The sequence below is a fragment of the Zootoca vivipara genome, chromosome 2 (genome assembly GCF_965207765.1).
Source record: "Zootoca vivipara chromosome 2, rZooViv2.hap1.1, whole genome shotgun sequence".
Lineage (NCBI taxonomy): Eukaryota > Metazoa > Chordata > Lepidosauria > Squamata > Lacertidae > Zootoca > Zootoca vivipara.
Window position 1 is genome coordinate 39,325,717 of NC_142584.1, and position 27,632 is coordinate 39,353,348.

The window sequence follows — 27,632 nt, forward strand, 5'->3', positions numbered from 1 at the left end:
GAAAGGTGCGCAACAAGAGAAAGTGGACGCGCTGCATACTTGGGGACAATGAGTACAAATTAGTGCCCGCCGTTGCACCGCTCCTCATGAGTGATAACCGCTTAGACCCAATGACCTCTTGGAAATCTCTAGCCGGTGCTGTTATTCGCTGACGGAACATGATTGGCACTTGCAATTGCCTTATAGCTTAACCGAAGTGGTTCTGATCGATGCCTCCCGCCTCTAATGAAATACGAGGGCTCTAGGCCTCTACTCCCAATAGCATGCGAGGGAGGCGGGACTAACCGCCGTAACCGCCAATGGCTGACCGGCTAGGTGTGCGAGTGCGGCCAACAGTGTCGGGAGGCGGGGCTAGCAAGCTGCCGTTGCTGTCTGGCGCAGGAGGTAACGGGTGTGAGGAGTGTGGTTTTGTAGTGGAGCCGTCACCGCCATCATGAGCTATTCAGGTGAGCATCGGGGGCCGGGTGAGGGGGGAAGAGAGGGCGGCTGCCTGTCGGGCGTGAGGGTGGAGGGACGGGTTCCTCCCACCCACTGCGAGTGGGCCAAAGGGAGCGCAGGGCCCGGCCCTATGTCAACATCTCGGGGGGTGGGGTCAGCAGCGCTGCTTTTCCCTTCTCTTCTAGCAACGCTGTGGTGACCCCCGTTCCCCGCGGGGGGTTGCTGAGGTGTTTGTCAGGCGTTGTTTTACCGTTGCTCCCGCCAAATAAAGCAATGGCGCGTGGGGGGCGGGAATGTTCTTGGACGGTTTCAGGCTGTGCGCGCAGGGTGCGCCGCCCTCCTCAGCCGTGCGAATGTGCGGAGGGGATCGGGGAAAGGTGAATGTCGGCATTGCTGCTCTGCGCCCGCCGCCTCAGAATCGGGGTGGGAGGGAAGGAAGGAGGGATGAATCTTTGCGTCTCTGCCGTCTTTGCACACGCGCACCCCACTGCTTGGTATCTGTGAGCGGTTATAATAGGAGTGGGTGTGGGAAGGTGGCGCAGGAAGAAAAAAAATGGGGGGGGGAACCTTCCCCTGTGTCCGATCGGTTATGGCTTCCCTTGGAATAACTGCCATTGTTTCCGCCTTGCTGAACCACCAACTAACACTGTTTGGGATTTAGAAAGGCTATTTGCCAAAGAGGAGTTGCTTTCTAAATAAAATAAAATAAAAACGCGACGGTGGCATGTCTCCTTGAATTCTAGCTGCCCGCTATTCGTTTAGTTTTATGCGTGCGCACTGTTATACAGTTATCTGAACTTGCGGTGTCAACATTTGCCTTTCTAGCCCTTTGGTTATGTAAGTGTGGAACCAAATCTATTTCATAAAATATGAGGTAGTCTCTTCGTTACCAGTATAGTTGCCCAGCTACAGATGGAATTATATGCAATTAAAATAGTCTGGCACCTGTGCCCCAGTGCGTGTTAGTGCATATTGAAGACAAACCTGACTGATTTTTGTCTGAAAACTTAAAAAAGCAAACCCAAACAGTTTGCTGACTGTTTTGGACAGCTTTGGTGCACTTTGAAGTGATACAGATTCTTCCATGGATCATTTGCTAAGTCCCATATGTGACAGTCATGCATGTGGTATTTATTCCTTCAGCATGTACCATGGTCAATATTTTTCTCAGTCGTTAATATTTTTTATCAAAGGTAAAGGTAAAAATAGAGTATGGAGTTCTCTCTTAAAGGTAGTTCTTAACCCGTACCACCCACATAAGATAGTAGCTTCTCCCAGTTCTCACCTGAGATCTTTCCTTTCTCCCCCCAGCCTCTCACTCTGGGAGACCAACATTTCCCTGGTCAATATTTTTCTAACTAACCTCAATTAGTCATATTTTTTGCTTCAAATGTTTGAGTAGGGACTTGATACTGGAATGTGAGAAGCATGGGTTCTGTCCAGCTGCATGTCTGGAGTTCTACTTGCACAATGGGACTTCCTCTCCCTCCACATTTTCAAAATCTACTCTGGATCATCCTCTAGAGGAGATTTTGAGGGTGGGGGGATTGCAGGGGAAAGGAGGGGAAAGTTCTGGTGTGCAAGCAGGTCTACTGTGCTAGTGAAGCAGCAGTACTGGAAATCATGTAATACTATATTTCTTTGAGGTTTTGGCACATTATCTTGGTTCTGAAATAAAGATACTTTAGATTTTAATGATATTCCTAATTTGATGATTATCTGAGGAGTTAATCACTCCTGTTTTGATTACAAATGAGTTATGATAGTTAAATGGAAAATTTTATTAGTGAGCAAGGTGCAGGGCTTACTTTGAACCAGGAATTGAACACCAGGAATCCAAATGGGTGTATGTAGTGCATATGTAGTGTGCTTCTCACTGTGAACAGAGTGCTCCTGAGTAAAAGCAATCATCCCCTTACTTGAAAAAATTAAGATTGTGGGCAAAAATGCTGAGCCACAATCACATACATACATACATACATCAAGTAAAGTCCATTGAATTCAATAGGTTTACTTCTGAGATGTACAGAATTGCACTATTAGTGGCAGTTTGTAGTGGCTGTACAAGTTACTTGTACTGATTGTGATGTACTATAGAAGTTGTATTCTGTGTCAGCTAAATGTGCCTCACAATATTGCTACAGTGAGGGGGGAAAGTATTTGATCCCCTGCTAAATTTGCCCGTTTGCCCTCTGACAATGAAATGAAATGAAGCTGAGATTAGAAGCACCTGCTGTAAGGGAGAGGTCTTACCTCTAATCCCAGCTCATTACAGTACCTGTACAAAAGACACCTGTCGACAGAAGCAGTCAATCCAGTGGATTCCAAAGTAGCCACTTTGACCAAGACCAAAGAACTGTCCAAGGATGTCAGGGACAAGATTGTAGACCTGCACAAGGCTGGACTGGGCTACAAGACTACAGTGGAACCTCGGTTTATGAACACCTCGGTTTATGAATTTTCGGTTTATGAACACCGTGGACCCATCTGGAACGGATTAATTTATTTTCCATTACTTTCAATGGGAAAGTTCGCTTCGGTTTATGAACGCTTCAGTTTATGAACAGACTTCCGGAACCAATTACACCCATGCTTCAGTTTATGAACGCTTCAGTTTAAGTACTCCGCGGACCCGTCTGGAACGGATTAATCCACTTTCCATTACTTTCAATGGGAAAGTTTGCTTCAGTTTATGAACACTTCAGTTTAAGTACTCTGGAACAGATTAATCCACTTTCCATTACTTTCAATGGAAAAGTTCGCTTCAGTTTATGAACGCTTCAGTTTATGAACAGACTTCCGGAACCAATTGTGTTCATAAACCGAGGTACCACTGTATTGCCAAGCAGCTTGGTGAGAAGGTGACAGCAGTTTGTGCAATAATTCGCAAATGGAAGAAACACAAAATAACTGCCAACCTCCCTCGGTCTGGGGCTCCATGCAAGATCTCATCTCATGGAGTTGCATTGATCATGAGAACGGTGATGAAGTAGCCCAGAACTACACGTGGGGAACTTGTCAATGATCTCAGGGCAGCTGGGACCATAGTCACCATGAAAACAGTTGGTAACACACTACGCCGTGAAGGACTGAGATCTTGCAGAGCCCACAAGGACGCCTTGCTCAAGGCAGCACATGTACAGGTCCGTCTGCAGTTTGCCAATGCACATCTGAATGACCCAGAGGAGAACTGGGTGAAAGTGTTGTGGTCAGATGAGACCAAAATCGAGCTCTTTGGTATCAACTCAACTCGCCATGTTTGGAGGAGGAGGAAGAATGCTGCCTATGACCCCAAGAACACCATCCCCACCGTCAAACATGGAGGGGGATATATTATGTTTTGGGGGTGTTTTACTGCTAAGGGGAAAGGACACCTTTACCGCATCAAAGGGACGATGGATGGGACAATGTATCATCAAATCTTGGGTGAGCACTTCCTTCCCTCAGCCAGGGCATTGAAAATGGGTCAAGGATGGGTATTCCAGCATGACAATGACCCAAAACATACGGCCAAGGCAACAAAGGAGTGGCTCAAGAAGAAGCACATTAAAGTCCTGGAGTCGCCTAGCCACTCCTTAATCCCATCAAAAATCCGTGCAGGGAGCTGAAGGTTTGAGTAGCTACACATAGCCTCGAAATCTTACTGACTTGGAGAGGATCTACAAAGAGGAGTGGGACAAAATTCCTCCTGAGATGTGTGCAAACCTGGTGGCCACCTACAAGAAACATCTGACCTCTGAAATTGCCAACAAGGGTTTTGCCTCCAAGTACTAAGTCATCTTTTGCAAAGGGATCAAATACTTACGGTATTTCACTCATTGTAATGCACATCAGTCTCTGTCTTTTGTCTTCTGGGTTTCTGAGGATTTTCTTGTTGTTATTCTGTCTCTCACAGCTACAATAAACCTACTATTAAAATTATGGGCTCGTCATTTCTTTGTCAGAGGGCAAACAGGCAAATTTAGCAGGGGATCAAATACTTTCCCCCTTCACTGTATATTTTCTGGAGAAGCGCAGGTCCCTTAAGGTCTAATTCATCTTTCAGTAAATATATTTTTGATTAATTATACAAATCCAGTTGTTCAGGATTGGTGTATTTTTCATCTTTAGTAAAAGGACTGTCTGCTAGGTTTCAGAGGACTACTGTTCTGGTACTAGTTCAGCCTCTTTATAGGAGATTGTAGCAGTGATACATGCTTTACAGCTAGCCGTTGTAGCTCTTTGCTCCTTGTGGACTTTGATTCATTTTTTAAGGGTAGCATTGGAGTTAAGAGGCCTTAAGCAGCAGAGTTCTGAATTAGTATCTAAGTACCTGTAGTAGTCACAGAGGAATTATACCAGAAAGATATGGAGGTCTCGTACACCCCAAGTAGTGTGGTTGCTGACCTTGAGCCAGACATCTTGGAGAGTGAAGTCAAATGGGCCTTAGAAAGCATTGCTAATAACAAGGCCAGTGGAAGTGATGATATTCCAGCTGAACTATTTAAAATTTTAAAAGATGATGCTGTTAAGGTGCTACACCCAATATGCCAGCAAGTTTGGAAAACTCAGCAATGGCCAGAGGATTGGAGAAGATCAGTCTACATCCCAATTCCAAAGAAGGGCAGTGCCAAAGAATGCTCCAACTACCGCACAATTGCGCTCATTTCGCACGCTAGCAAGGTTATGCTTAAAATTCTACAAGGCAGGCTTAGGCAGTATGTGGACCGAGAACTCCCAGAAGTGCAAGCTGGATTTCGAAAGGGCAGAGGAACCAGAGACCAAATAGCAAACATGCGCTGGATTATGGAGAAAGCTAGAGAGTTCCAGAAAAACGTCTACTTCTGCTTCATCGACTATGCAAAAGCCTTTGACTGTGTCGACCACAGGAAACTATGGCAAGTTCTTAAAGAAATGGGAGTGCCTGATCACCTCATCTGTCTCCTGAGAAATCTCTATGTGGGACAAGAAGCTACAGTTAGAACTGGATATGGAACAACTGATTGGTTCAAAATTGGGAGAGGAGTACGACAAGGTTGTATATTGTCTCCCTGCTTATTTAACTTATATGCAGAATTCATCATGCGAAAGGCTGGACTAGATGAATCCCAAGCCGGAATTAAGATTGCCGGAAGAAATATCAAGAACCTCAGATATGCAGATGACACAACCTTGATGGCAGAAAGCGAGGAGGAATTAAAGAACCTTTTAATGAGGGTGAAAGAGGAGAGCGCAAAATATGGTCTGAAGCTCAACATCAAAAAAACCAAGATCATGGCCACTGGTCCCATCACCTCCTGGCAAATAGAAGGGGAAGAAATGGAGGCAGTGAGAGATTTTACTTTCTTGGGCTCCTTGATCACTGCAGATGGTGACAGCAGTCACGAAATTAAAAGACGCCTGCTTCTTGGGAGAAAAGCGATGACAAACCTAGACAGCATCTTAAAAAGCAGAGACATCACCTTGCCGACAAAGGTCCGTATAGTTAAAGCTATGGTTTTCCCAGTAGTGATGTATGGAAGTGAGAGCTGGACCATAAAGAAGGCTGATCGCCAAAGAATTGATGCTTTTGAATTATGGTGCTGGAGGAGACTCTTGAGAGTCCCATGGACTGCAAGAAGATCAAACCTATCCATTCTTAAGGAAATCAGCCCTGAGTGCTCCCTGGAAGGACAGATCGTGAAGCTGAGGCTCCAATACTTTGGCCACCTCATGAGAAGAGAGGAATCTTTGGAAAAGAGCCTGATGTTGGGAAAGATTGAGGGCACTAGGAGAAGGGGACGACAGAGGAAAAGATGGTTGGACAGTGTTCTCGAAGCTACGAACATGAGTTTGACCAAACTGCGGGAGGCAGTGCAAGACAGGAGTGCCTGGCGTGCTATGGTCCATGGGGTCACGAAGAGTCGGACACGACTAAACGACTAAACAACAACAACAACCTGTAGTAGTTATTGCTGCTTCAAGGTCAGTGCATTGTCATTTATAGTCTTGGTTTATGGAGAAGAGGGTGTCTGTTTATGTGCTCCTTCACACCTTCTGTGGGAATTCCCTATTATCCCCTTTTACTATGGTTCACTGTTATGTGATTGTTAGTGATTCTGCTAATGGATGTTCCAAGGAAATAATGCTTAGGGGCTCCCTAGTTACACAAAATAAATGTGGGTAGAGAAGGGATGATGTGTGAGATGGGAGAGACAAGGAGCATGTGATCCTGTGGTATACTCCTGATCTCTGAACTATAGTTGGACATTACATATATACTGGCCTGCAAATGATTACCCACTCCCTAATATTGCAAGCTAATGTAAATTAGTAATAATGTAAATTAGCAATAATCCTTTTCTTATTTCCTTCTGGTCAGAGTGCTTTGAAATTGAGATTTCACTGGATGCAGTTGAACTTGTAAGCCTTATGCTATTGATTTAAACAGGATTTATTTATGTCTGTATCATTGAGCCTATTTTTGTCTGTGTAGTAGTCCCCACCATTTGGGCAGATGAAGGTCTGAAGGGGGTATTGATATATCTTTTCAGCAATGTCCTTATGAATGCTAAGGAAGTAGTTCTGTCTGAGCCTTACTTTTATCAGACTACAATAAAGTAATTAAAAACAATTATCCTAGTGTTGTGCCAGTTTGAGAATTTTCATGCACATGAGTATATGTGTGCTGTAGAAGGGTGTTCATCAATGGCTCCTCCTCATCCTGGAGAGTAGTGACTAGTGGGGTGCCACAGGGTTCTGTCTTGGGCCCAGTCTTATTCAACATCTTTATCAATGACTTGGATGATGGGCTTGAGGGCATCCTGAGCAAGTTTGCAGACGACACCAAATTGGGAGGGGTGGCTAATACCCCAGAGGACAGGATCACACTTCAAAATGACCTTAACAGATTAGACAACTGGGCCAAAGCAAACAAGATGAATTTTAACAAGGAGAAATGTAAGGTACTACACTTGGGCAAAAAAAAATGAAAGGCACAAATACAGGATGGGTGACACCTGGCTTGAGAGCAGTACATGTGAAAAGGACCTAGGAGTCTTGGTAGACCACAGACTTGACATGAGTCAGCAGTGTGATGCAGCAGCTAAAAAAGCCAATGCAATTCTGGGCTGCATCAATAGGAGTATAGCGTCTAGATCAAGGGAAGTAATAGTACCACTGTATTCTGCTCTGATCAGACCTCACCTGGAGTACTGTGTCCAGTTCTGGGCACCACAGTTCAAGAAGGATACTGACAAGCTGGAACGTGTCCAGAAGAGGGCAACCAAAATGGTCAAAGGCCTGGAAACGATGCCTTATGAGGAACGGCTTAGGGAGCTGGGTATGTTTAGCCTGGAGAAGAGAAGGTTAAGGGGTGATATGATAGCCATGTTCAAATATATGAAAGGATGTCATATGGAGGATGGAGAGAGATTGTTTTCTGCTGCTCCAGAGAAGCGGACACGGAGCAATGGATTCAAACTTCAAGAAAGAAGATTCTACCTAAACATTAGGAAGAACTTCCTGACAGTAAGAGCTGTTTGGCAGTGGAATTTGCTACCAAGGAGTGTGGTGGAGTCTCCTTCTTTGGAGGTCTTTAAGCAGAGGCTTGACAGGCATATGTCAAGAATGCTTTGATGGTGTTTCCTGCTTGGCAGGGGGTTGGACTGGATGGCCCTTGTGGTCTCTTCCAACTCTATGATTCTATGAATGTGTGTAAGAGATTCATGACAGAAATGAAAGAGAAACTTTTAGAGAAAGTTGGAATACTGAGGGCAATGTTGAGAGGAGGCTAAGGGATGAAAAACATGCATTTGAAATGGCTTAAACAACCTTTTATTCATTGATCGTTTTTTAATTTAATAGACTATAAATTGAAAAATTAGATGCCATACGTTACTGGTGGGATACATTCACAAGATGTTGCAGGCTGATAGGTCTCCATAGCTTTGTAATGTTTTTGCTCTATATTGCTAAGGTATATGTACTTCGTTTGGATGCTTCTTGAACCTTGAGAAGTGCTGGATTCTTAGGATTCTGCTATCTCAACATACCATACCACCCTTTCCTACCCTTTTTTTCCAATTGCTGTCTATAAACATAGCCTGGGATTTCCTTTCAGTGGCAGTGCGTGCCATACCGTAGTTGTTCAAGTCTGTGTAACTCAAGGTTAGACTATCATTATTAGTCTAACAAGAGTACACACCAGATGAGAGGGTTCTACAAAATAATATTGTAGACTGCAGGTTAGACCATGGGCAGTACAGATAGCACATTCCATCTGTCCACAGATCAAAAAATGTCGATTACAAACTGTCAAATGAAATTAAGTTAGGTCAATTTTTGTTAAACTTTCTTCTTGTGATTTAACTGTCATTCAATGAATATTCACGTCAGGTCTGCTTAGTGTAGTACCTTGGATAGATTGACAATAACCTTATAACTAACATGATTTTTACCTCTGGGGTATTTTTTTTCTAGGTTATGGAAACTGGAACTCTGGCACAAATAGAGGCAAGTACCATAAAATCTTAATTGACTGCCAATATGCATAACAGTTAAATCAAAAAGTAAATTCATAACTAATGTTGAAATGTAACGGTTTTCACAGTTTTGGTGTATTTCTCCTTTTAATATCTTCTGGCACTCATGCTCCTTTTATACATCAATATTGTTAAGTCAGAGTTTATGTTATACTTCCTGGCCCTGTCAGTGAGACTACTGCAGATTCTTACTTATGGCTGATATTTGATCATCTGTATGTTTAATTTGGGCATTAATTTATCTCCTTCCACCTCCCACATGCTAACAATCATATTCATGTTAACTTAGAAATAGCCCAGTTACTTCATTGAGACTTTATCACAAGAAATGTGCATAGCATTATAGCCAAATTCCGCTTGCTTGCTAGCTCTTTTCCAAATGTTCAAAGAATAACAAAGCATCATGAACTTTCATGGGAATTTAGATACTTCAACTGCAATACTATATACAGTTTGGGGGGAGTGTGCCCCATTAAATTAAATGGGATTACTTCCGAATAACCATATTTAGAATCACACTGTTAAGCTATAATTGTATAAACAGCAGGAATTCAACCCCTTGGAACAGAATGGGACAATTTCCAGTAAACATGTATAGGACGCAGTGTTAGTTTCAAATTAAGAAGTGTGGATATGGAGACAGTAACAATGGAGTATATAAATCATGGAAGGCATGCTAGGGATCCAGTTCTGCATTGTATTCTGCAGTCCAGTTACTATTGTAAATGGCTTTGGGATTCCTGATGGGAAGCAATTCATAAATGAAATAAATTATAAGTGGTCAGTACTATTAGCTTGAATAACTTTATTTTACTCAATGTGATGAATTTTCATTTCCACCCTTAATCAGTTTTAGTTCTAAATTTGTGCCTTTACAGTATTGTGTGGAGATGAAATATGGTGTCTTGCAATTAGGTTCTCTTCTTATTGACACTGTTGTGCCACTTGCTAGAATTTTTAAAGTGATTTGAGAATATTTTATTGACTATCCACAAATTCAGCTGATTTCTTACATAAATGGATAATCCTGGGGTAGGTGCTGAGTGTCTCTCCTGAAAACTGCCCCTCCCCCAGTCCTAAAGAGAGGTGGATCATTATCCTAGGTAAGATGTGCTGTGCATGGAGGCTGCCACCTTGGGCCCCTCTAGCAATCAGGATACACCTGAAGGTATTGTTAATGGTGCTATAGTTGGAGGTAATACCAGTGCTGTAGCACCTGAGCCCTTTCGCAGATGAGATAAAAATGAAGGTTGACTTTAGCAGGAAATGTGCTATGTACTTTTTTCATATGTAAGAAGTTTAATATTTGGTAGGAGTTACAGAAAATGTTTGTCCAGACATTTTAGACACAGCTATATCCTGAAGAGGAGCATTCTTGATGGTGATAATCTTGCATTAGATGCTTATGTATGGCAATCTATGCTTACCAGAAAAATTCAGTGACTACTTCTCATTTCAGGTTACGAGGACTATAATTATGGATATGGATACAGTCAGGATAACTCTGGCAATTATGGGTATGGTATGGCCACTTCAAACTCTTGGGAAATGCCTAATTCAGATACAGACATGAACTATAACGCATCCACTGGCACCAGTGCTGATGTAATAACAAAATTTAACAAGCGCTTAGATATGGTGTCTCATCTAGAAACTGACACGATGCAAGGAGGACATTATGGCTCAGGTGGAGACAGGTGAGTGTAGAGACAAAGGTGAAAAGTTTCAGTAATAGTTATAGATCAGGGCAGTTTGTGAAAGACATGTTGATCTAATGTGCTGTTGCCTAAGAGCTGTTCCCTTTGTTCTCTGACTGATAGTATTGCTCTTTGCTTCATATCTTTGCTGTTGCTTACAGAGCTGGGGTGGGGTGGGGAGGAGACAGAATTAGCCAAATTGTACTTCCTCTGCTTTAGCTTTGAAAATAAGGTGCTTGCACACATCTTTTAGTGAGGAAAGTTTGTTAATACTGTAACAGTTGATAAATTAATTGTAATGAAATATTTTGAAAGAATAGCAGGTTTTAGCAACCCCATATAGTTTTGGATAGGTCACTATTTTCACAGAGTGTAAGTCAGGTACCATCAACATTAATGGAATATGTGTTTAGCTGGTTACCATAACTTAAGTTTCTCTTACGATTTTGCTCCAGCCAACTGAAACAGAAAATAAGTAAATAGAGAATTCTGTAGTCTTTTCTCAGTACATTTCTCATCCCTAGAAGTCATTAATAAATTGCTTAAGTTATTGTTCATACATAAGGAAGTTCACTTTGGATTGTTGAAGTAAGTAGTGCTTATTGCTTTTAAGCTGGATATATGGTATAAAAAGTTGTCAGAAGTGTTTGCTTCACATTTATACCTGAGTTTTTAACAGTTTTAGAGACATTGATTCCCAGACAGTTAGTGCACTTCACTAGAATGGCTATATTTAGGGTTTTATTGGTTGACAGTCCTGTTTAATGGATGCATTTCTAGAGGACAGGTGAATGAACTACCGTATGTCTAAATAAATTGTATGTGTCATTCCCTCTGGAAAAGGTGTCAATGGGCCACTGTATTATACCTGTTTTGTGTACATTCATGCAGCTTAGTGGAATCAAAGCATAGTACTTTAACTGTAATGGGTAAATTATGCATAGCATTCTGTATTGCTTTTCTGTGTGTTGTCACTGTTTGTTTACCAGGTTCTAAAAATAGCTTACAGTATCAGAGCATGTTGATATTTTTTTATTTTAAAATACCTTTGCTACTCCTTAATATTTATCTTACTGATATTGTGTCAGTTTTTAATTTATGACATTTTCATAAAAATAGAAGATGCAGGAGATTTACAGAAATCCTTAAGGGATTACATAGTATCAAATGTGGTTTTCGTAGTGTATGCTCTCGATTTGCACTCATTAAAACAGCATCTCTTGCCTAAGAAAGGTCATTGTTGTAGATAGTTTTGCCAAATAGTATTTCTGTGTTTAAACTACAGATTTCATGTGCTGGAATAGTTTTAAGTATAAAAGTTTAATCTCCACTTTGCAGATACTGACTCAGGTTGTCAGGCTCTGCTGAAGTTGCAACCCTGTGCACATTTGGAAGCCAGTGTGATGCATCTCCCTATTTTCAGTTCTATTATACTAGGTGACTATTAACCCAGCACTGTTAATTCTCACTTGAGAGGCCAGGTGAACATTAGAGACTAAATAGCAGGAAACTGAAATAGATTTACGGTATATTTTGGAAAACAATTTCATGGAAGGCTCAGCTACAACAGTGAGTAGCACTATGTTATAAATAGGCACAAGAGCTTTGGGTTGATAGATGGAATATTTGAGCCTACCCTGATAGCTTTTAGAACAGGCATGTCAAACCTGCGGCCCTCCAGATGTTTTGGCCTACAACTCCCATGATCCCTAGCTAGCAGGACCAGTGGTTGGGGAAGATGGGAATTGTAGTCCAAAACATCTGGAGGGCCGCAGGTTTGACATGCCTGTTTTAGAATGACACTTTCTGTTCAGAGTTAGTTTTTAAAGTCTCCTCCTCAGCCATTGTTTCCTTTCCATGTCCTTGCTTTCAGATCCTAGATAAAAATCTTGACTGTTGATTTTTGCACTTGTGTCCTGTACTGGTTTATTAAGTGCAAAGTGACTTTGTTTTGGTCTGCCATAGCAATCGAAACAACATGCTGTCAGGAATAATGTGGATTTTGGCATTCAACTGCATCTTTGTCTCGGAGCCTCTGTACTGTTTTACATGCATAGTATGTACCTTAAATTTAAAGTTCTTCTGCAGCTTATGGAACATTCTTGTGAAATTGTGCTGGTTCAAAGCTCTCCTTTATAGAAACAAGTCAACTTGTTTGTCTCAGCCACTCATTATAGTGAGCATAGAAAATGGAATTGTAAGGTGTACTGTACTCACATATTTTGTCTGCACTGAGCTTTCCTGCAGGTAAAATGTCATGTATAAGCCTCTCTTATTATATAGATGATTTCTGCTTTCTTTTCTTCTTACTAAAACCACTTTATTTCCCAAACTGCTAATAATTTGTGGGAACTGACCTTGCATCCAGTGACTTCATTTGTTTTGCATAGCCAAACACCTGAAGTGATTGGAGTGTGAAACCAGTAAAAGGAAAAAATTAATAATTTGTATGACCCCCCCAAATTGAAGATACGTTTGTCAGTCTGATCAGAGTGCTATGCTCTTTCTATGATTGACTGAGGCTAAACGGAACAAGAATTCTATGTAGCCTTATGTTGATTACCCTCTCTATGTCCTTCCCCACTGCTATAATGTCCAAGAGAATAACTCTCATACTGAGTTAAAACATCAGTTGAGCTTTGTTATTATCTTGACTCTAGAACAATTATGAGAGGTTGTTTCCTTTAATGTGACCTGTTTTACTGCCATTTTTGGCAGACACTTTAACATGGTGCTCTATATGCTACTGATTAGATTCCTTGCTTGCTGTGCAATTCTTGCAGGTATGATACATATGAGTCCTACGACTCAAGGCCTTCACTAAACGACCGTGATCTGTACAGATCCGGCTATGATTACAGTGAAGCTGAACATGACACCGACAATGCCTATGAAGGCCACTATGACAACTCCTATGGGAACCGCAGGGAGCAGTACCACAACAGAGCACGTGACAACTTTGGCCACCGGGGTCAGAACTGGGCCAGAGACAGGCGAAATAACAGACCCATGGCTTCTGCATATTCTGGGCGCATGGGCGGACAGTGGAATGAACCGCCAGTGCCAATGGGAGGACGGGGCCATGGCCCCAATAGGCCCCCATCCCTTTTCTCCCACAAACTATTCCCTGAATACAACATGTTCCAGGGAATGCGAAGTTTCTCTGGCAACATGCGCTTTGGAGGAGGCGGCATGAAACAACGAATGAGGAGAAACTGGAAAATGTGGGATGCAGATTTTAAAGTAAGTACCTATGATCTTCTCCCACCTGTTTTCTGCCCCATTTTTAGGGACATTGCCCAGCAAGAGAACTGCCTAGAACTGAGTGCAAAGGAGTCTGTTTTGTAATTTAAACTGTTTTATTATAGGGAACATTTTTCTTCTCTGTCTCTTACATCTGCTTGGCACATCTTTATTGTTCTTTAGGAATCTCATTGTCTTCAGTATGCTGCCTTAGCACTGAAAATATTAATCACTGGCTTTTAGTCATATCTAGGAAGTGTGACCTGGGATTCATTCGTTTGTTTCGTATAACATAGGTCAGGTCTTAGGTGTGCATGTCTGTACCTGTTGAAATGAGTTTTCTTGAGTGTAGAGAACTTAAAATGTGAATGAATGAACATTTCTTGGTTGGTGATAAGAGAACTCTTAGACTATGCATGTGAGTAAAAACAGTCTTTTCTTTCAATTCATAGAAAAAAAGAATAAAGAATGAGCCTACTGCTAATAAACGAAAACAGGCTAACAGTTCTGATGAGCCTGACAGTAAGGCAGCAAAAACTGATGGCTCTGACAACTCTGACTCTGATAATGGTAAGAGCAAGTCACTGAAGCCTCCTGCCTTTTCTTTTCATTGCACCTTAGTTAGCCATATTGAAACATTAAAAAAATTAAAAACTTTATTTAAACTGTAAGAAACAAATGATTACAGGAATATAATATAAAAGTAAGCTTCACATCCTAATTTGGTTGTTCAGGAAAAGGGTGCATCAAGACAACCAGATTTCCCTCATCAGTGCAGGCAGACAACTTTGTGTACCAGTACTAAGAGTATAAGAAATAAAATCCTTCCATATAGCATATAATTTTCAGGGTCTTCTGAGCCATTCGAGACCATTAAATAGTGGATAATCTCTGAAATTACTGTTTGTCTTCATGCATTTGTATCAAATGGTGTTTTTCACCATTGTGTTTTTAGGATTCTGATTGCAGTCCCAGTGTCCATGTTAACAGGTCTTTTGCGCATGAATTACAGAAACAGCCATCCTAGAGATTTAACTGAGAAACCTGGTGGGGCCATTACAATAACACTTTTACATATATTGGAATCTCCCTATAAATGTCAGTCCAAAATTTAGAAACCACTGGGCATTCCCACCAGAGATGGAAAAAGGTACCTCTGCCCCCACACAAGCGATCTGGCAAGAGTCCAGATATTCTAGAAATCTGTATCTGTGTCCGATAATGTGTGCTTTTTTAAAATTAATGTTAATTAAAACAAAACTTTTTGTGAAATATTTCAGGCTTGCAACCTTATACCCACTTAAAGGTAAAGGGACCCCTGGCCATTAGGTCCAGTCGTGACCGACTCTGGGGTTGCAGCGCTCATCTCGCATTATTGGCCAAGGGAGCCAGTGTACAGCTTCCAGGTCATGTGGCCAGTATGACAAAGCGCTTCTGGCAAACCAGAGCAGCACACGGAAACGCTGTTTACCTTCCCACTGTAGCGCTACCTATTTATCTACTTGCACTTTGATGTGCTTCCGAATTGCTAGGTTGGAAGGAGCTGGGACCGAGCAATGGGAGCTCACCCCGTCGCAGGGATTCGAACCGCCAACCTTCTGATCGGCAGGCCCTAGGCTCTATGGTTTAACCCACAGCGCCACTCGCGTCCCCTTATACCCACTTACCTGGGAGCAAATATAATTGAACTCAGTAGAACTTGCTTCTGAGAAGTCATATACTGTACAGTATAGGGTTGCACTGTTACAGTCATTTTATAGTCTGCATAGTTAGTTGATATGTTGTTCTTTTCAGAAGAGGGCCCTGAAGGAGAAGCTGCTGAGAAGGGTTCTAAAAATGTGAGTCTGAATTGAGTCTTGCTACAAAGATTTATAATCCCAGTGTTTTATACATATATGATAGGAACAAGAGTTACAAATGATGTCCTGCCATGCTTGCCTTTCTGTTTAGGGAGAGACCATGTACAGTTCCTTTTTTCTGTTGTTCAGAGAACAGAGACTAGAGGCTAGTGTGACTAGGTGATGAATGAATGTTTAAAGATCAAAGCTGACTCAAGGCACTGGTGCCCGAGGTGAACACAAGCTCATTCCCCAGCCTCACTTACAATAAGTAGTATAATAATTTAAATTGTTGATAATTGGCTCTCCTTTAATGATTCTCATGGTATGCAGATTGGGGTAACTCATTCACTTTGCTTTGTGTCAGGTCTGACACTGAGAAGACATAATTGGTGTTTCTTTTCATTTATTGAAGATTTAACGTATAGATCTATTACAAAATACATCTGCTTCCAAATAATCCTATATAATAAAGTCCCTGTGTCTCTGCGTCCAGATTCCGTGTGTCTCTGGGTTACTGTGCATGTGCCCCAGGGACACAGGGATTGGAGGCAGAGACAACCGCCGCTCCGCCAACCGCCACTCCGAAGCCCCGTCTCATGCTGGAGGTGCGCTGCGAGGCGGCGGGGGAGAGAAGCGCTCCTCCCCCCCGCCGCCTTGCCACGCACCGCCGGCATGGGATAGCGCTTCTTCAGCGAAGGCAAGCAGGCGAGCTGTCTGCCTGCTTGCCGTAGCCGAGGAAGTCGAAGCGGAAGCGGGCAATTTGGCTGGGGGACTGGCTTGGCGGCAGCGGGAAAAAGGGGAGGAATTCCTCCCCTTCTTCCCGCCACCGCCAAGCCAGTCCCGGAGCTGAAGTATGGCGCAGTGGGGTTTTTCGCCGTTTGCCTCCCCCTGGGGGGAAGGCAAACGGCGAAAAGCCCCTGCTGCGGGGTTGCTGGCTCTGTCAGGTGGGGGGGAGGGAGAAGCAGAAGATCCGATTGGTCTTCGGCTTCTCCCTCCCCCCGCCCAACAGAGCTGGCAAGCCCGGGATCTGTGCTTTCTGTCAGCAGTGGGGGGGGGGGAGAAGAACGAACGGAGAGAAAGGGCTGCTTTCTCTCCGTTTGTTCCTCTCCCCTCACCGGCGACAGAAAGGGCTGTCGGCGGCGGGGGGAGAGGAAGGAAAGAGGAGAAAGGGCTGCTTTCTCCTCCTTCGTTCCTGTCCCCCTGCCGCCGACAGCAAGGACAGGTCCCAGGGTTCGGAGAAGCGCTGCGCAAGCGCTTCTCCGAACCCCGGGATGTTCTAGCGCCCGTTATTGAACGGGCTGAAATACACTAGTTACTAACATAATCTATTATGTTGTGTTCAGATATAGGATATAGGATGGACAGAAAGTGTTAGTGTGCAAATAGAGAGTCAGCCCTGTATGGATTGAATTGCTAGCTATTCATTGTAGGTGATTGGGATTATGCCAGCTGACTCTGCTCCCATCCGATATTAGTGCATTGGATACCATGTTAAAATTGGGTTTTGTGTGCATACAGCTCAATATATGTAGGTCTGATTTGTGTAAATTGTGTTCCCCAAATGTGAGAGATCAGATCTGGCCTACATGCATAAGGCCCCCTACTGTAATATGGCATTCCCTGCACTGGTGTCAGGCAGATGTAGTGAGTAGGATGGATGCAGCAAAAGGGGGTTAGGCCAGCTGACACATTTCCCCACCTTTTAGCTATGTTTGTGTATGGCTAAGAACTTAAGAAGGCATAGAACAGGAGTGGCCCTCCAGATATTGGTGGACGAAAACGTACATCATCTCTGACCATTAGCCATGTGCCCTGAGGCTGATGGGATTTAAAATGCAAAAATGTTAGAAGAGCCAAAGGTTCCTTATCTCTGGCTTAGAGTTTGAGCATAGAGTTATAGTTTGATCAGTGCAGAACTGAACAGAATCCTATTTCAGTCCAAACTATCCAGATGTAGAGTTAGTGTCTATTTTCAAATTGTAATTGCAGCTCTTATGATTTTGAGAGGTTTCTTAGAACATGAAATTGTTAAATAAATTCTGATGCAGCTAAGGGTTTTTTCATTGCTCATTGTTGCAGAGAATTTAAAGGATACTCACAATCACAGCCTACTATATTGGTGTTTCTAGTAAATGGTAATTTTGTACTGTGGTTATGAACAGTGGCTGTTTTTTGCCTAAGCCCCAAATCATCTTGGTAGCTAGCAGCACCCCTGATTACTTGATGTAAAGGTTATTTCTACACGTGTTGTGACCTTGCCTGTAAGCAAGTGCAGCTCTATGCTTCAGTGTCTTTAATTACATTTTAGGAGGGAGAGGGAGAAGGAGGTGAAGATGAGGAAAGAAAAGGAGACTCTGAGAAAGGTAAGTTCAAATGTACATGCATTAGGGTACTTCTGGTGATTTATGTTATTTTTGGGACAAGATGTGTGGAATATTGTGCAATTTCTTTCTGGGAACTTGGTGTATAGAATAATCAAATCACCGTTTGTATCCTTTGAATAATTTGGTGTACTGATTAATTTTTTTCTTTTCCTTTTATATTTTTATTTTTCTTGTTTTGTATTTTTTCTTTTTAGTTTTGAATATTTGGATGTAATGTTTAATATATGCTTTCTTTGTAATTTTAAAAAATGCAATAAAGATTTTTTAAAAAGATGTGTGGAATATTGCAGGAGATACGCATTATTGTATTAGAGCCATTTTATAAACCATTGATAAATTCCAAGTTTGTTTTTACATGTTGGTTCAAATTGGTTTGGCCTGTACTACAACCTTTTGCTAAATCCAGTGTTTGGCACCCATGAGTTAGAAGCGGGGTCCAGGAACCCCACAAACTCATAACAATATAGAAGGAGGGGTTGCTGGTTTGTTTCTGTTCCTATTTTTTATTATATTTTTGTGTTGATGATACTGCAATTCTATTTTGTGGACAGCGCTGAGATCTTTGGGTATAGGGCAGTATACAAATGTAATAAATAAAAAATAATATAAACCGTAACACTTATACCTGGAATAACCTGAAGAGAATTACACTGTGTGGGATCAAGCTCAGAGTTCATCTAAACTGTAACTCACACTTTATTCTTTATCCAACGACCAGGCAGATTCATATTAAATATGTAGTTTACTTTCCAATTAACCTGTGATGCAAACTAAATGTTTTTCTTCTTATACAGACCATCACTGAACAATTGGTTTTGTGTACCCCACAGTTGTGTCTCCCAACAATTATATTTGTCTCAAAATTTTAAGTTGCAATTGTGCTTCCAACTCTGATTAAACTCCAGGAAACTAGCACTTTGTCTGTGAATTATTTTATGTATTCATTTAGAAAATTTGCAGACTATTTTATTTTTTTAAAAAAACCTATTCAAGTGGTGTACAGATAAGTTATAGTATGGCTTCTTCATGGAAAGTAGTCTAGGAACCTGGAGCCCAATCTTACCCAGGAGTTCAGTAAGGTCCATGAGTAGGTATCCTTTAAAAATAAACTGATCTTATTCATGTAGGAGCTATGACCATTCAAGAAGAGATCAGTCAAATCAAGCGCAAATTGCAAGCTGGCAAGAAAACTCAAGAGAGGCAAAAAAAGAGGTATCGTGATCGGATGGTGGAAAGGTAAGCCTCCAGAAGAGTTTGGGGGTGTGCTTGGAGCTTGAGTGGCTTTGGGATAATGCTATGTGTTCTTGTGTTTCAAGGAAATTCCTTCACTATATATTAGTTCCTTCCCTATAGTAACATATGTAAAATAACTTTACCAACTTGCTCCCCCGGGAGGCAGTGATTACCACCAACATGGAGGGTGGGTTTAAAAGAGGACTGAGCAAATTCATGGAGGAGTTGGCGAGTGATAACTCCTAGCCACAGCTGGAGGCAGCAATGCTTCCAAATACCAGTTGCTGGAAACCACAGGAGGGGAGATTGCTCTTTTGCTTGAATCCCACTTGCTGGTTTCTCACAGGCATCTGGTTGGCCACTGTGAGAACAGGATGCTGCACTAGGTGGGCCACTGACCTGATCCAGCAGGCTATTCTCATGTCCAACAAGTTGTTGGAGGTTGCTGTTTCATGTTGTACTTTCAAAAGTTTATCAAAGGTGGTATAACATTTAAAAACAAGCAATTCTCTGTTTAAATAATAATAAGCCAATGCCCTTCCAGTGCTCTACATCACAGCTGTACTGAAGTTCTGTGCAGTCTTGGGGATTGCTGGTAGGGTTAGAACAAGAAGTTGGAGGGCTGATGGTCCCACGTATTCGCCAACAAAAGTTTCAGGATACATGGTTTGTAAAGAGTTCAATTGGGAATAAGACAGCAGTGTTGCCTATTCAAGCACACCTAGTGTAATGTAGTTCTTCGCTATAGTAAATTATATCAGCTTGACTACGACTACATAAAGGAAACCGCAAATTTTCAAATTACTGCCGTGCAGATAAAAAGATTTTTCTTTATTTGATATGTCTTAACAGGATTCAGTTTGTATGTTCGTTGTGCAAGTATCGCACTTTCTATGAGGATGAGATGACCAACCATTTGGAGAGCAAATTCCACAAGGAACACTTTGCATTTGTTGGAACCAAGCTGCCCCAGCAAACAGCTGACTTCCTCCAGGTAGGCCTTTTTCTTCTTCGAGCCTTCCATTTTCCTTCTGATATTAACATACAAAGCTAGATGTGGCACTTTGTTTCATTTTCCCCAATCCCTCCTTGTCATTTGATTTTTAATTATTTCAAGTGAGGCAAAAATGTACTTTTGGATGTCTATCAGAGTAGAAAACATCAGCCAATATCTATATCTCTCAGTTCATCTGTGCTGCTCTTGCATTTTTTAGTACACAACACATCCACACCATTACCTTAGCTCTTGCTTTTGAGAGAGATGGGGGAAAGGAAAGGAAGGCATAGCTTTGATTGTATAGTAATCCTAGCATGTTGTGCATTGGGCCGGGCCAGTATGGTATTATGCATTATTGAGTATTCATAAGCTTTTTTGCAACGCAGGAGTATGTTGCTAATAAAACAAAGAAGACAGAAGAACGCCGTAAAGCAATTGAAGATATTAATGCAGTTATACAACAGATCTACAAAGACCAAGATCTTACCCAAGGTAGGTGTCTTAAAATTCAGCTAAAAAGCAATACATATTGTTGTTTTCTTGGGTAAAAATATTCAGTTTTCATTCAGAAAAATAGGATAGAGGATAGGAAGCAATTCCGTAATGTTCTGTGTGAGAGAAAGATGTCCCTAAATTAACTTTGCTATTAGCTGAGATGGATATTGAATGCCCCCCCCCCAATTTTGGTCCTTTGTTACAGTTGGGGGTGTGTGTTTATGTGTGCAAAACAGTCATTGTGTGTACGGTAGGATAGGTACTTTTTTAGAGAGAGAATTTCCCCCAATGGTCCTGAGGAATGGAAGTCTGTTATTTCACCCTCCTAAATATTTTCCTGCTATCAAAGGTTTCCTATAGGAATCCTATGGCCCTCCACACGTTGCTGACAGTGTTTGCAACTCCCATTGTTCAGGTGCATTTTGCGACAGAGAATTTCATTAATGCAAGCAGTTTTTGAGCTCTGGGTACAGTACTTGTGCCTAAGATTTCAGATTAAAACTGCCACTACTGGAAGGAAAGGAGGACCTTTTTCTGCCTCTCCACTTCCAACCACTGCCTGGGACCCTCATAAGAATATTAGAGGGGCGGGCAGGAGAAGTATGGCTTTGTTTTTTGCAATCTTCAGAAGAGGACTAGACCATGTGAAAAACGAACATAAGATTTTAGCTGCAATTTATTAATTTTCAGCTTTGTATTCTTGTTAACAAGAAGCACACCTAGACACTCAGTTGTGGCGCCCATAACCTAGGTTTAAGGTGCCATTTAGCTCCCAGCTTTCATATCTCAGTTTCTAACACTGGTTGCTGAACTACAGTGCTCATAATCTCTCACCATTGACAATGGTGGCTGGGGCTGATGGGAGTTTGTGTTCCCACAGCAGATGGCCATAGGTTTTCCATACCCATACTACAGTCTGTAATATTTTGACTTTTTTTAACTTTTCTCAGACATTGGTATGGAACATTTTGTAAAAAAGGTGGAGGCTGCTCACTGTGTTGCTTGTGACCTCTTCATTCCGATGCAGTATGGAATAATCCAGAAACATCTGAAGTCCCTTGATCATAACCACAACCGCAGAGTAAGTGGATTTGTTGAATTAACTGTTCACCACAAAAACACATTGGAGAAGTTTGAACAATCCCTACATCATTCAACTTTAGAAAGGCTAAAGCAGATGAAGACTAAAGCAATTGAATAATTTAGGGGTTTTAATGCTTATTTTAACGTAAAAATACTTCAAAGAGCATGCTTAAGAGCAGGCATGTCAAACCTGCGGCCCTCCAGATGTTTTGGCCTACAACTCCCATAATCCCTAGCTAGCAGGACCAGTGGTTGGGGAAGATGGGAATTGTAGTCCAAAACATCTGGAGGGCCGCAGGTTTGACATGCCTGCTTAAGAGACTATAGTAACACACACACACACACACACACACACACACACACACACACACACCACACACTTAGTATACCTACTCTCCTGGCAGTAATATAGCCACTAATAGAATCCCATTATTTCCAATCAGTTCTTTGGCTGCAAATGTAGCTCCTGCTTGGTTTTGTTAAAATAAGGTGTGTATATCTTGCTTCATACAGTGGACATAGGTTGGGGAATCAATTAATCGCTGCACTCAGTACATGTCTCTTTCTTTTGTGTTACCCAGTGTTTACTGGGAGAGGTGGGGTGCACATGCCACAAACAGACTTACACTGTCAAATATAAATTTGCCCTTAGATGTTTGGTTGGATATTTAGGTCCGGAATTAACGGGGGATAGGGTCCAGTGGATTGACAGGTGAGAAAACAGGTTTTTTTCCTTCTCAGCTTCCATAGTCTACTCTAAGTCTAGAGAGGGGAACCTTTTTGTTTCCACAGGCCTGATCATTCTCAGGATCTGCCTTGCACACCAAATTTGACATGTCAAAATCAATTTTACTTGAGAAGTAGGAGGAGGTTAGTGAGTCTCCTTCCCACATTAAATAGTTCCTGATAAGAATGTGTGAAAAGTTACTGTACTTTGGAAGGCCTGTCTTGGTATAAATCAGGCACCCCCAAACTTCGGCCCTCCAGATGTTTTGGACTACAATTCCCATCTTCCCTGACCACTGGTCCTGCTATCTAGGGATCATGGGAGTTGTAGGCCAAAACATCTGGGGGGGCCGCAGTTTGGGGATGCCTGGTATAAATAATCATGAAATGTAGATACATTTTGTGCAGACCATTTATTTATGTATTTTGTCTTCTAGGCTATGATGGAACAGTCAAAAAAATCATCATTAGTAGTTGCAAGAAGTATTCTTAACAATAAACTTATCAGCAAGAAATTGGAACGATATTTGAAGGTAAAACGTATATACATAAGAACGGCCCACAGAGGGGTTATGGGCAGAATCCAAAGTGGCATGAGCGAACTTGATTCTTGCACTGTATAACTTCTTTCCTTCTACCTGGAGCCACCATGCATTCCTGAAATCTGCTCTAGAGGGTACTCCATGTACCCTCAAAATGTAAATTTTGAGCGTGCATGGAGGGCTTCAGGGAAGAAGTGTATAAGGTGAAGTCTGTTCCACTCACACACATGTTGGATACAACTTTTTTTTACTAACTTAAAAAGAGCCATATTGCTATGTTAACAATGGAAAAGCTTTTATTTTCTAATATTAACTGAGTTTTTCCACTAACCTCCATTTTCTCTCTCTGCTTCATAGTGCACCCTCTCTTTTCTGTCCCTTACTATAAGGGCACTCTCTATTTCTAAGTCTTAACTTCTCTCTGCAGACCACTGCACCCATTCCTTTTTACATTTCCCCATCTGTACATGTCTGCACCTCCAACTTCTTAACTTCCCTATGTTTTCTTACTATGCAGTTCTCTGCATCTTACAGTGTTTTATTCTGTTTGGACCCAGTTTCTGTATACACTTTAAAAATTATCTCTCCCCGGTTTTGCTTTCTTTCCTATTGTGTCCCCCCTCAAAATACTTTATTGAGAGTGGCAGCAATAGCCCCGGGAAATCCAGCCTAGTGAAGGGTCCACAGATGCAGGTGGAACAATCAGCATGCTTAATATGCTGCAGCAGGCTTGAAAGATATCTCTGAAGCCAGGGAGAGGAAGTGTTATATAGGTATTCTCTCATTTCCAGTCCAATTTGGAAGGGTTTCAGTAGGTGTTATATGTTCTTGTAAAGATGTGGGAAAGGGCCACAAATGATGGGATGTGGAATTTCCCCAAGTAGCTGCAAATAGAGGGGAGGAGACCACAGTCAGTCTGTGAGCCGTACATTGGGCACACCTAGACTGTTCTCTATGGAGAGTTTTAACAACTTTTGCAAAATGAACAGTAATTGCTGTGTAAATGGCAAGATATTGTTTAACTCCTTATAAATTGATATGCACCCACCCATTGGAGTGGGATGACTTTTTAAATTTCTGTCACATCCTGGAGGTTAAAAGAAATGAGTTTTCTATTATACAAGCAATTCTTGTTTTCAGAAAGATTATTGAGACACTTGTTGGTTGAAATGCCATAGTCCCCCCCCCAAAAAATGATCAGGGATCTTTCACTTGTATCAGAGATTTGATTATATCTACTAATGAAAGAAAAGGAATGAAAGTGTCCTGTTTTCTTGTTACTTTCGTATTTGATTTTCTTCAGGTTCTGTAGTTTAAAGCTTACAAAAAATAAATAAATTAGTGCAATAGTCAAGGCCTTAGAATTATTTTTATGTGGTGCTTCACTCAACAACAAACTTGCTTACCCATCTATATATTATAGACTGCTCAGTTCCTTAAAGTGTGTGATATTTAATGCTGGGTGTCAGGTGGTTCTGATTTGTTTTGCAGGGGGAGAATCCTTTCACAGATGATCCTGAAGAGAAAGAGGAACATGAGGACGGTGAGGCAGGAACAAGTGGAAATATGGAGGAAGGAGCAGCTATAGGTGAAGAAAACAAGGTTGAAGAAGAAACTAAAGGTGGAGACAATCTGGCTGAGGAAGACGTAGTTGAAGAAGGTACTGCAGAAAACAAAGGAAATGATGATGAACCACCACCACCAGGACAAATGGAAGAGCAGAATTTGAACACATCCCAGGAATCATTTGCTGCTGAGCAGGAGCAAGAATATAATGAAGAAGACGACAAAGAAAAAGAAGAAAGAAAAGGATTCATACCTTCAGAGGATATGGAACCACCTGATGAGTGAACTTGCACAGAAGGCTGAAGCATTTTGAGACTCTGCATTAAAACTTTTTAAACCATAACTGTATTTGTGACACTACATGGCACGCAGCTTTGTTTCTCATTGACTACATTTTCACCTAGTTACAGCACTTGAAAGCCTTTATCTGTAAAGTGTTTTTGGAAATAGCTTTTTTTAACCAAATCTTCATTGTATTAGCTAGGTTTTGTGCAGTACAATTTTTAGGTGGCTTTATACTAGGAAAATACCCCCCCCCCTTTGAGTAAATAACTCAAAACCAAATTGTGTTAATTGGCTTACAACTTTGGGGGGAGATAATTGTCCTCTAATTTTCTCTTCCCCCCCCCCTTAACTTTGTATATAGTTGAATATGTTTTTGTTCCCTAGCCAGCCGTGTCTGGATATGTCAGTAGCAGAATTCTGGGTTTTAAATTCTGCACGATTGGAGTAACTTCCATGCAACTGTAGCATTCTTCTACTCTACCTTTTTACTTTTAATATGCAGAAGTAATACTTGGGGGTCAGCACAATAGTTTTTCCAGTGCTTTTATTTAAGGATGAATTCTTCTGGTGGATTGAGATAATATTAGGATTACCTGTACATGTGGGTTTTTGGAAGAAGCAGCCACATGAAGGATGTGCAGGAAGCCTCAAAAAGGGATAAATGCATCCCAGCACATTCGTAAAAGGCAATTCAGCATTGCTCCTTTTGAGTTTTGTCCTGATGTTGTTTAGGGGACATCATTTATGCTGCTTGCCTTAGATTGCTATTCTGTAAATGAAGGCTATGGTAGCCCATATGAAACATGAAGAGTGTTACAGAAACATTAAATATTCCCTTCAATGCAGTTCTTTGGCAGTTGTCTCATTCTAAATCACCCTACAATCTCAGCAACGTACTACTGCTTCATTGTGTGTGGGTGGGTGTGGATACGTGTGTGCTTTTTTTACTACAACCCAAGGTTTATTTTGCCCCATGAAGCAATAGTGCTACAACTACTACCTGCTCTTGTTCATCCTTCATTTATTATCGTGTGTTTCTCTTCAAGTACATGTGTGGTTCCTACAGTGAAAATCAAGTAGTGGACTGGACAAGGTTTTATGATCTTTTGTTTCTGCTTTCCTGCTACATCAAAGGAAAAGGGTGAGTGAAGTAATCTTTGCACCACAGGATGTAGGCCTTGCTGCCATACACCACTCCTGCTACATTAAGCCTTTGAAACACCTAGCATCTGGAGCTATATGGAAATAAATATTGCGAGTAGATTGCAAAAGTCATTACATTTAATCAACAGAAATAGAAATGTTGAAGGAGGCTTCAGAGTACAGCTTTTCTTTAGGAATGTGTAACGACTCAAGTGTTTAGAACAGTATGCTGTGTTTTGTACCTTATCAAGTCTTAGATGTTCCTGATAATGAATTAAATGAATATTGGGTGTACTGAAATTATAGAACTAAACTCTTTTCTACATATCTGAGCTGGCATCTTGAAACGAAGTGTCTGCTCTGCAAGTTAAGGAAATTTCTGCAACAGCTGTTAGGGAAGGATACTAAGTTTTAGAAGTATTATGGCAATCACTGATTGTGGTATAGGTTTCTAATCTTTAAGTAGTCATTGCTGCCTTCTTCAAGCCATTTTAGGTATTTGCCTAAATGATAATAGTACATGTTAGTAGCAAAAGTGTGAGTTGCACAAAAATGTTAACTGTAGTTAGGGACAGCGTTTCCCGTTCTGCTGCTTGAGGCAAAACTGGGAGTCCTGCCCTGCCACCCCACCACCTTTACCACTGGCACTAAATAGGTATCAGCTTTTCCACCCCCAGTGGGGCTGGGCACCACCTCAGGGGCTTCATCCACCTGAGGTGGCGGTTTCACCCCGCCTCATGGGTGGGCTGCGCCATACTGTGGTACCAACTTACTTTGTAGCCATCTTTTTATCAGCTGGTTAAACCCCAAAGGAGTGGTACTCATTTTAAAGCTTATATATACTTCTAAAAACTTCAGTAGCCCCATATGCATTCCATCTTCATTATTGCACTAACAGCCCACACATAAACATGCTTGCTTGTTTGGAAAGGGGTGGAATTCAATGTAGTGCTAAGAGGGATATGCATGCACAGAACGAGGTCTGCTCACACAAAAAGTCTCTTCCCTACACACACCTCCCCCTAAACCTGTTCTTTGGTTCCTCCCAACCTTCCAGAGCAGATTTGGGCGGGATGTGGCAGGAGAATGTCCTGTTGCACCAGCAGACCTCATCTGTGCATGCAACAACTCAGTGGAAACCTGCCGTAAGTCTCCGTAAGTGCAGTGGGACCTATTTTGGGGTAGATGTTTAGAGTTGCAGGCTCAGCATGGAGCTACCCACTGTGAGGTTGATACGAGTTCCTCATGTTTGTCTCACAACTCTAAAGCAGGGGGGGGGACATTTCGGGAGAAAACTGACAGGCGTGAGGTCTGGATGGCCTAGGGCAGGCATGTCAAACCTGCGGCCCTCCAGATGTTTTGGACTACAATTCCCATCTTCCCCAACCACTGGTCCTGCTAGCTAGGGATCATGGGAGTTGTAGGCCAAAACATCTGGAGGGCCGCAGGTTTGACATG

General features: G+C 41.8%; 1 protein-coding gene across 5 annotated transcripts; it reads left to right on the plus strand.

Moving 5' to 3' along the window:
- Nucleotides 1-284: 284 nt before the first annotated feature.
- On the plus strand, nucleotides 285-25,876 carry AKAP8L (A-kinase anchoring protein 8 like). 5 transcript variants are annotated; one of them, XM_088663106.1, is made up of 16 exons: nucleotides 285-400; nucleotides 478-499; nucleotides 3,285-3,308; nucleotides 6,387-6,408; nucleotides 8,878-8,910; nucleotides 10,399-10,636; nucleotides 13,420-13,879; nucleotides 14,332-14,449; nucleotides 15,674-15,717; nucleotides 18,029-18,083; nucleotides 19,232-19,340; nucleotides 20,190-20,331; nucleotides 20,721-20,826; nucleotides 21,780-21,910; nucleotides 23,076-23,171; nucleotides 24,672-25,876. In XM_088663106.1, exons 1-16 carry the CDS (start codon nucleotides 300-302, stop codon nucleotides 25,029-25,031), a joined length of 2,061 nt encoding a protein of 686 aa, XP_088519232.1. In that variant the 5' UTR covers nucleotides 285-299; the 3' UTR covers nucleotides 25,032-25,876. The 5 variants fall into 5 exon arrangements, with proteins under 5 accessions (XP_088519232.1, XP_034960645.1, XP_034960646.1 ...); XM_035104754.3 differs by lacking the exons at nucleotides 478-499; nucleotides 3,285-3,308; nucleotides 6,387-6,408 and having other exon boundaries at nucleotides 371-446; XM_035104755.3 differs by lacking the exons at nucleotides 478-499; nucleotides 3,285-3,308; nucleotides 6,387-6,408 and having other exon boundaries at nucleotides 371-446; nucleotides 15,677-15,717.
- The last annotated feature ends 1,756 nt before the right edge of the window (nucleotides 25,877-27,632 follow it).

Excerpts from the sequence above, each read along its gene's own strand:
- AKAP8L (XM_088663106.1), top strand. The coding sequence starts at position 300 with ATGGCTGACCGGCTAGGTGTGCGAGTGCGGCCAACAGTGTCGGGAGGC. Across the intron at positions 14,450-15,673 it reads CAACTCTGACTCTGATAATG|AAGAGGGCCCTGAAGGAGAA; the intron begins GTAAGAGCAAGT and ends TGTTCTTTTCAG. Across the intron at positions 18,084-19,231 it reads AAAAGGAGACTCTGAGAAAG|GAGCTATGACCATTCAAGAA; the intron begins GTAAGTTCAAAT and ends TTATTCATGTAG.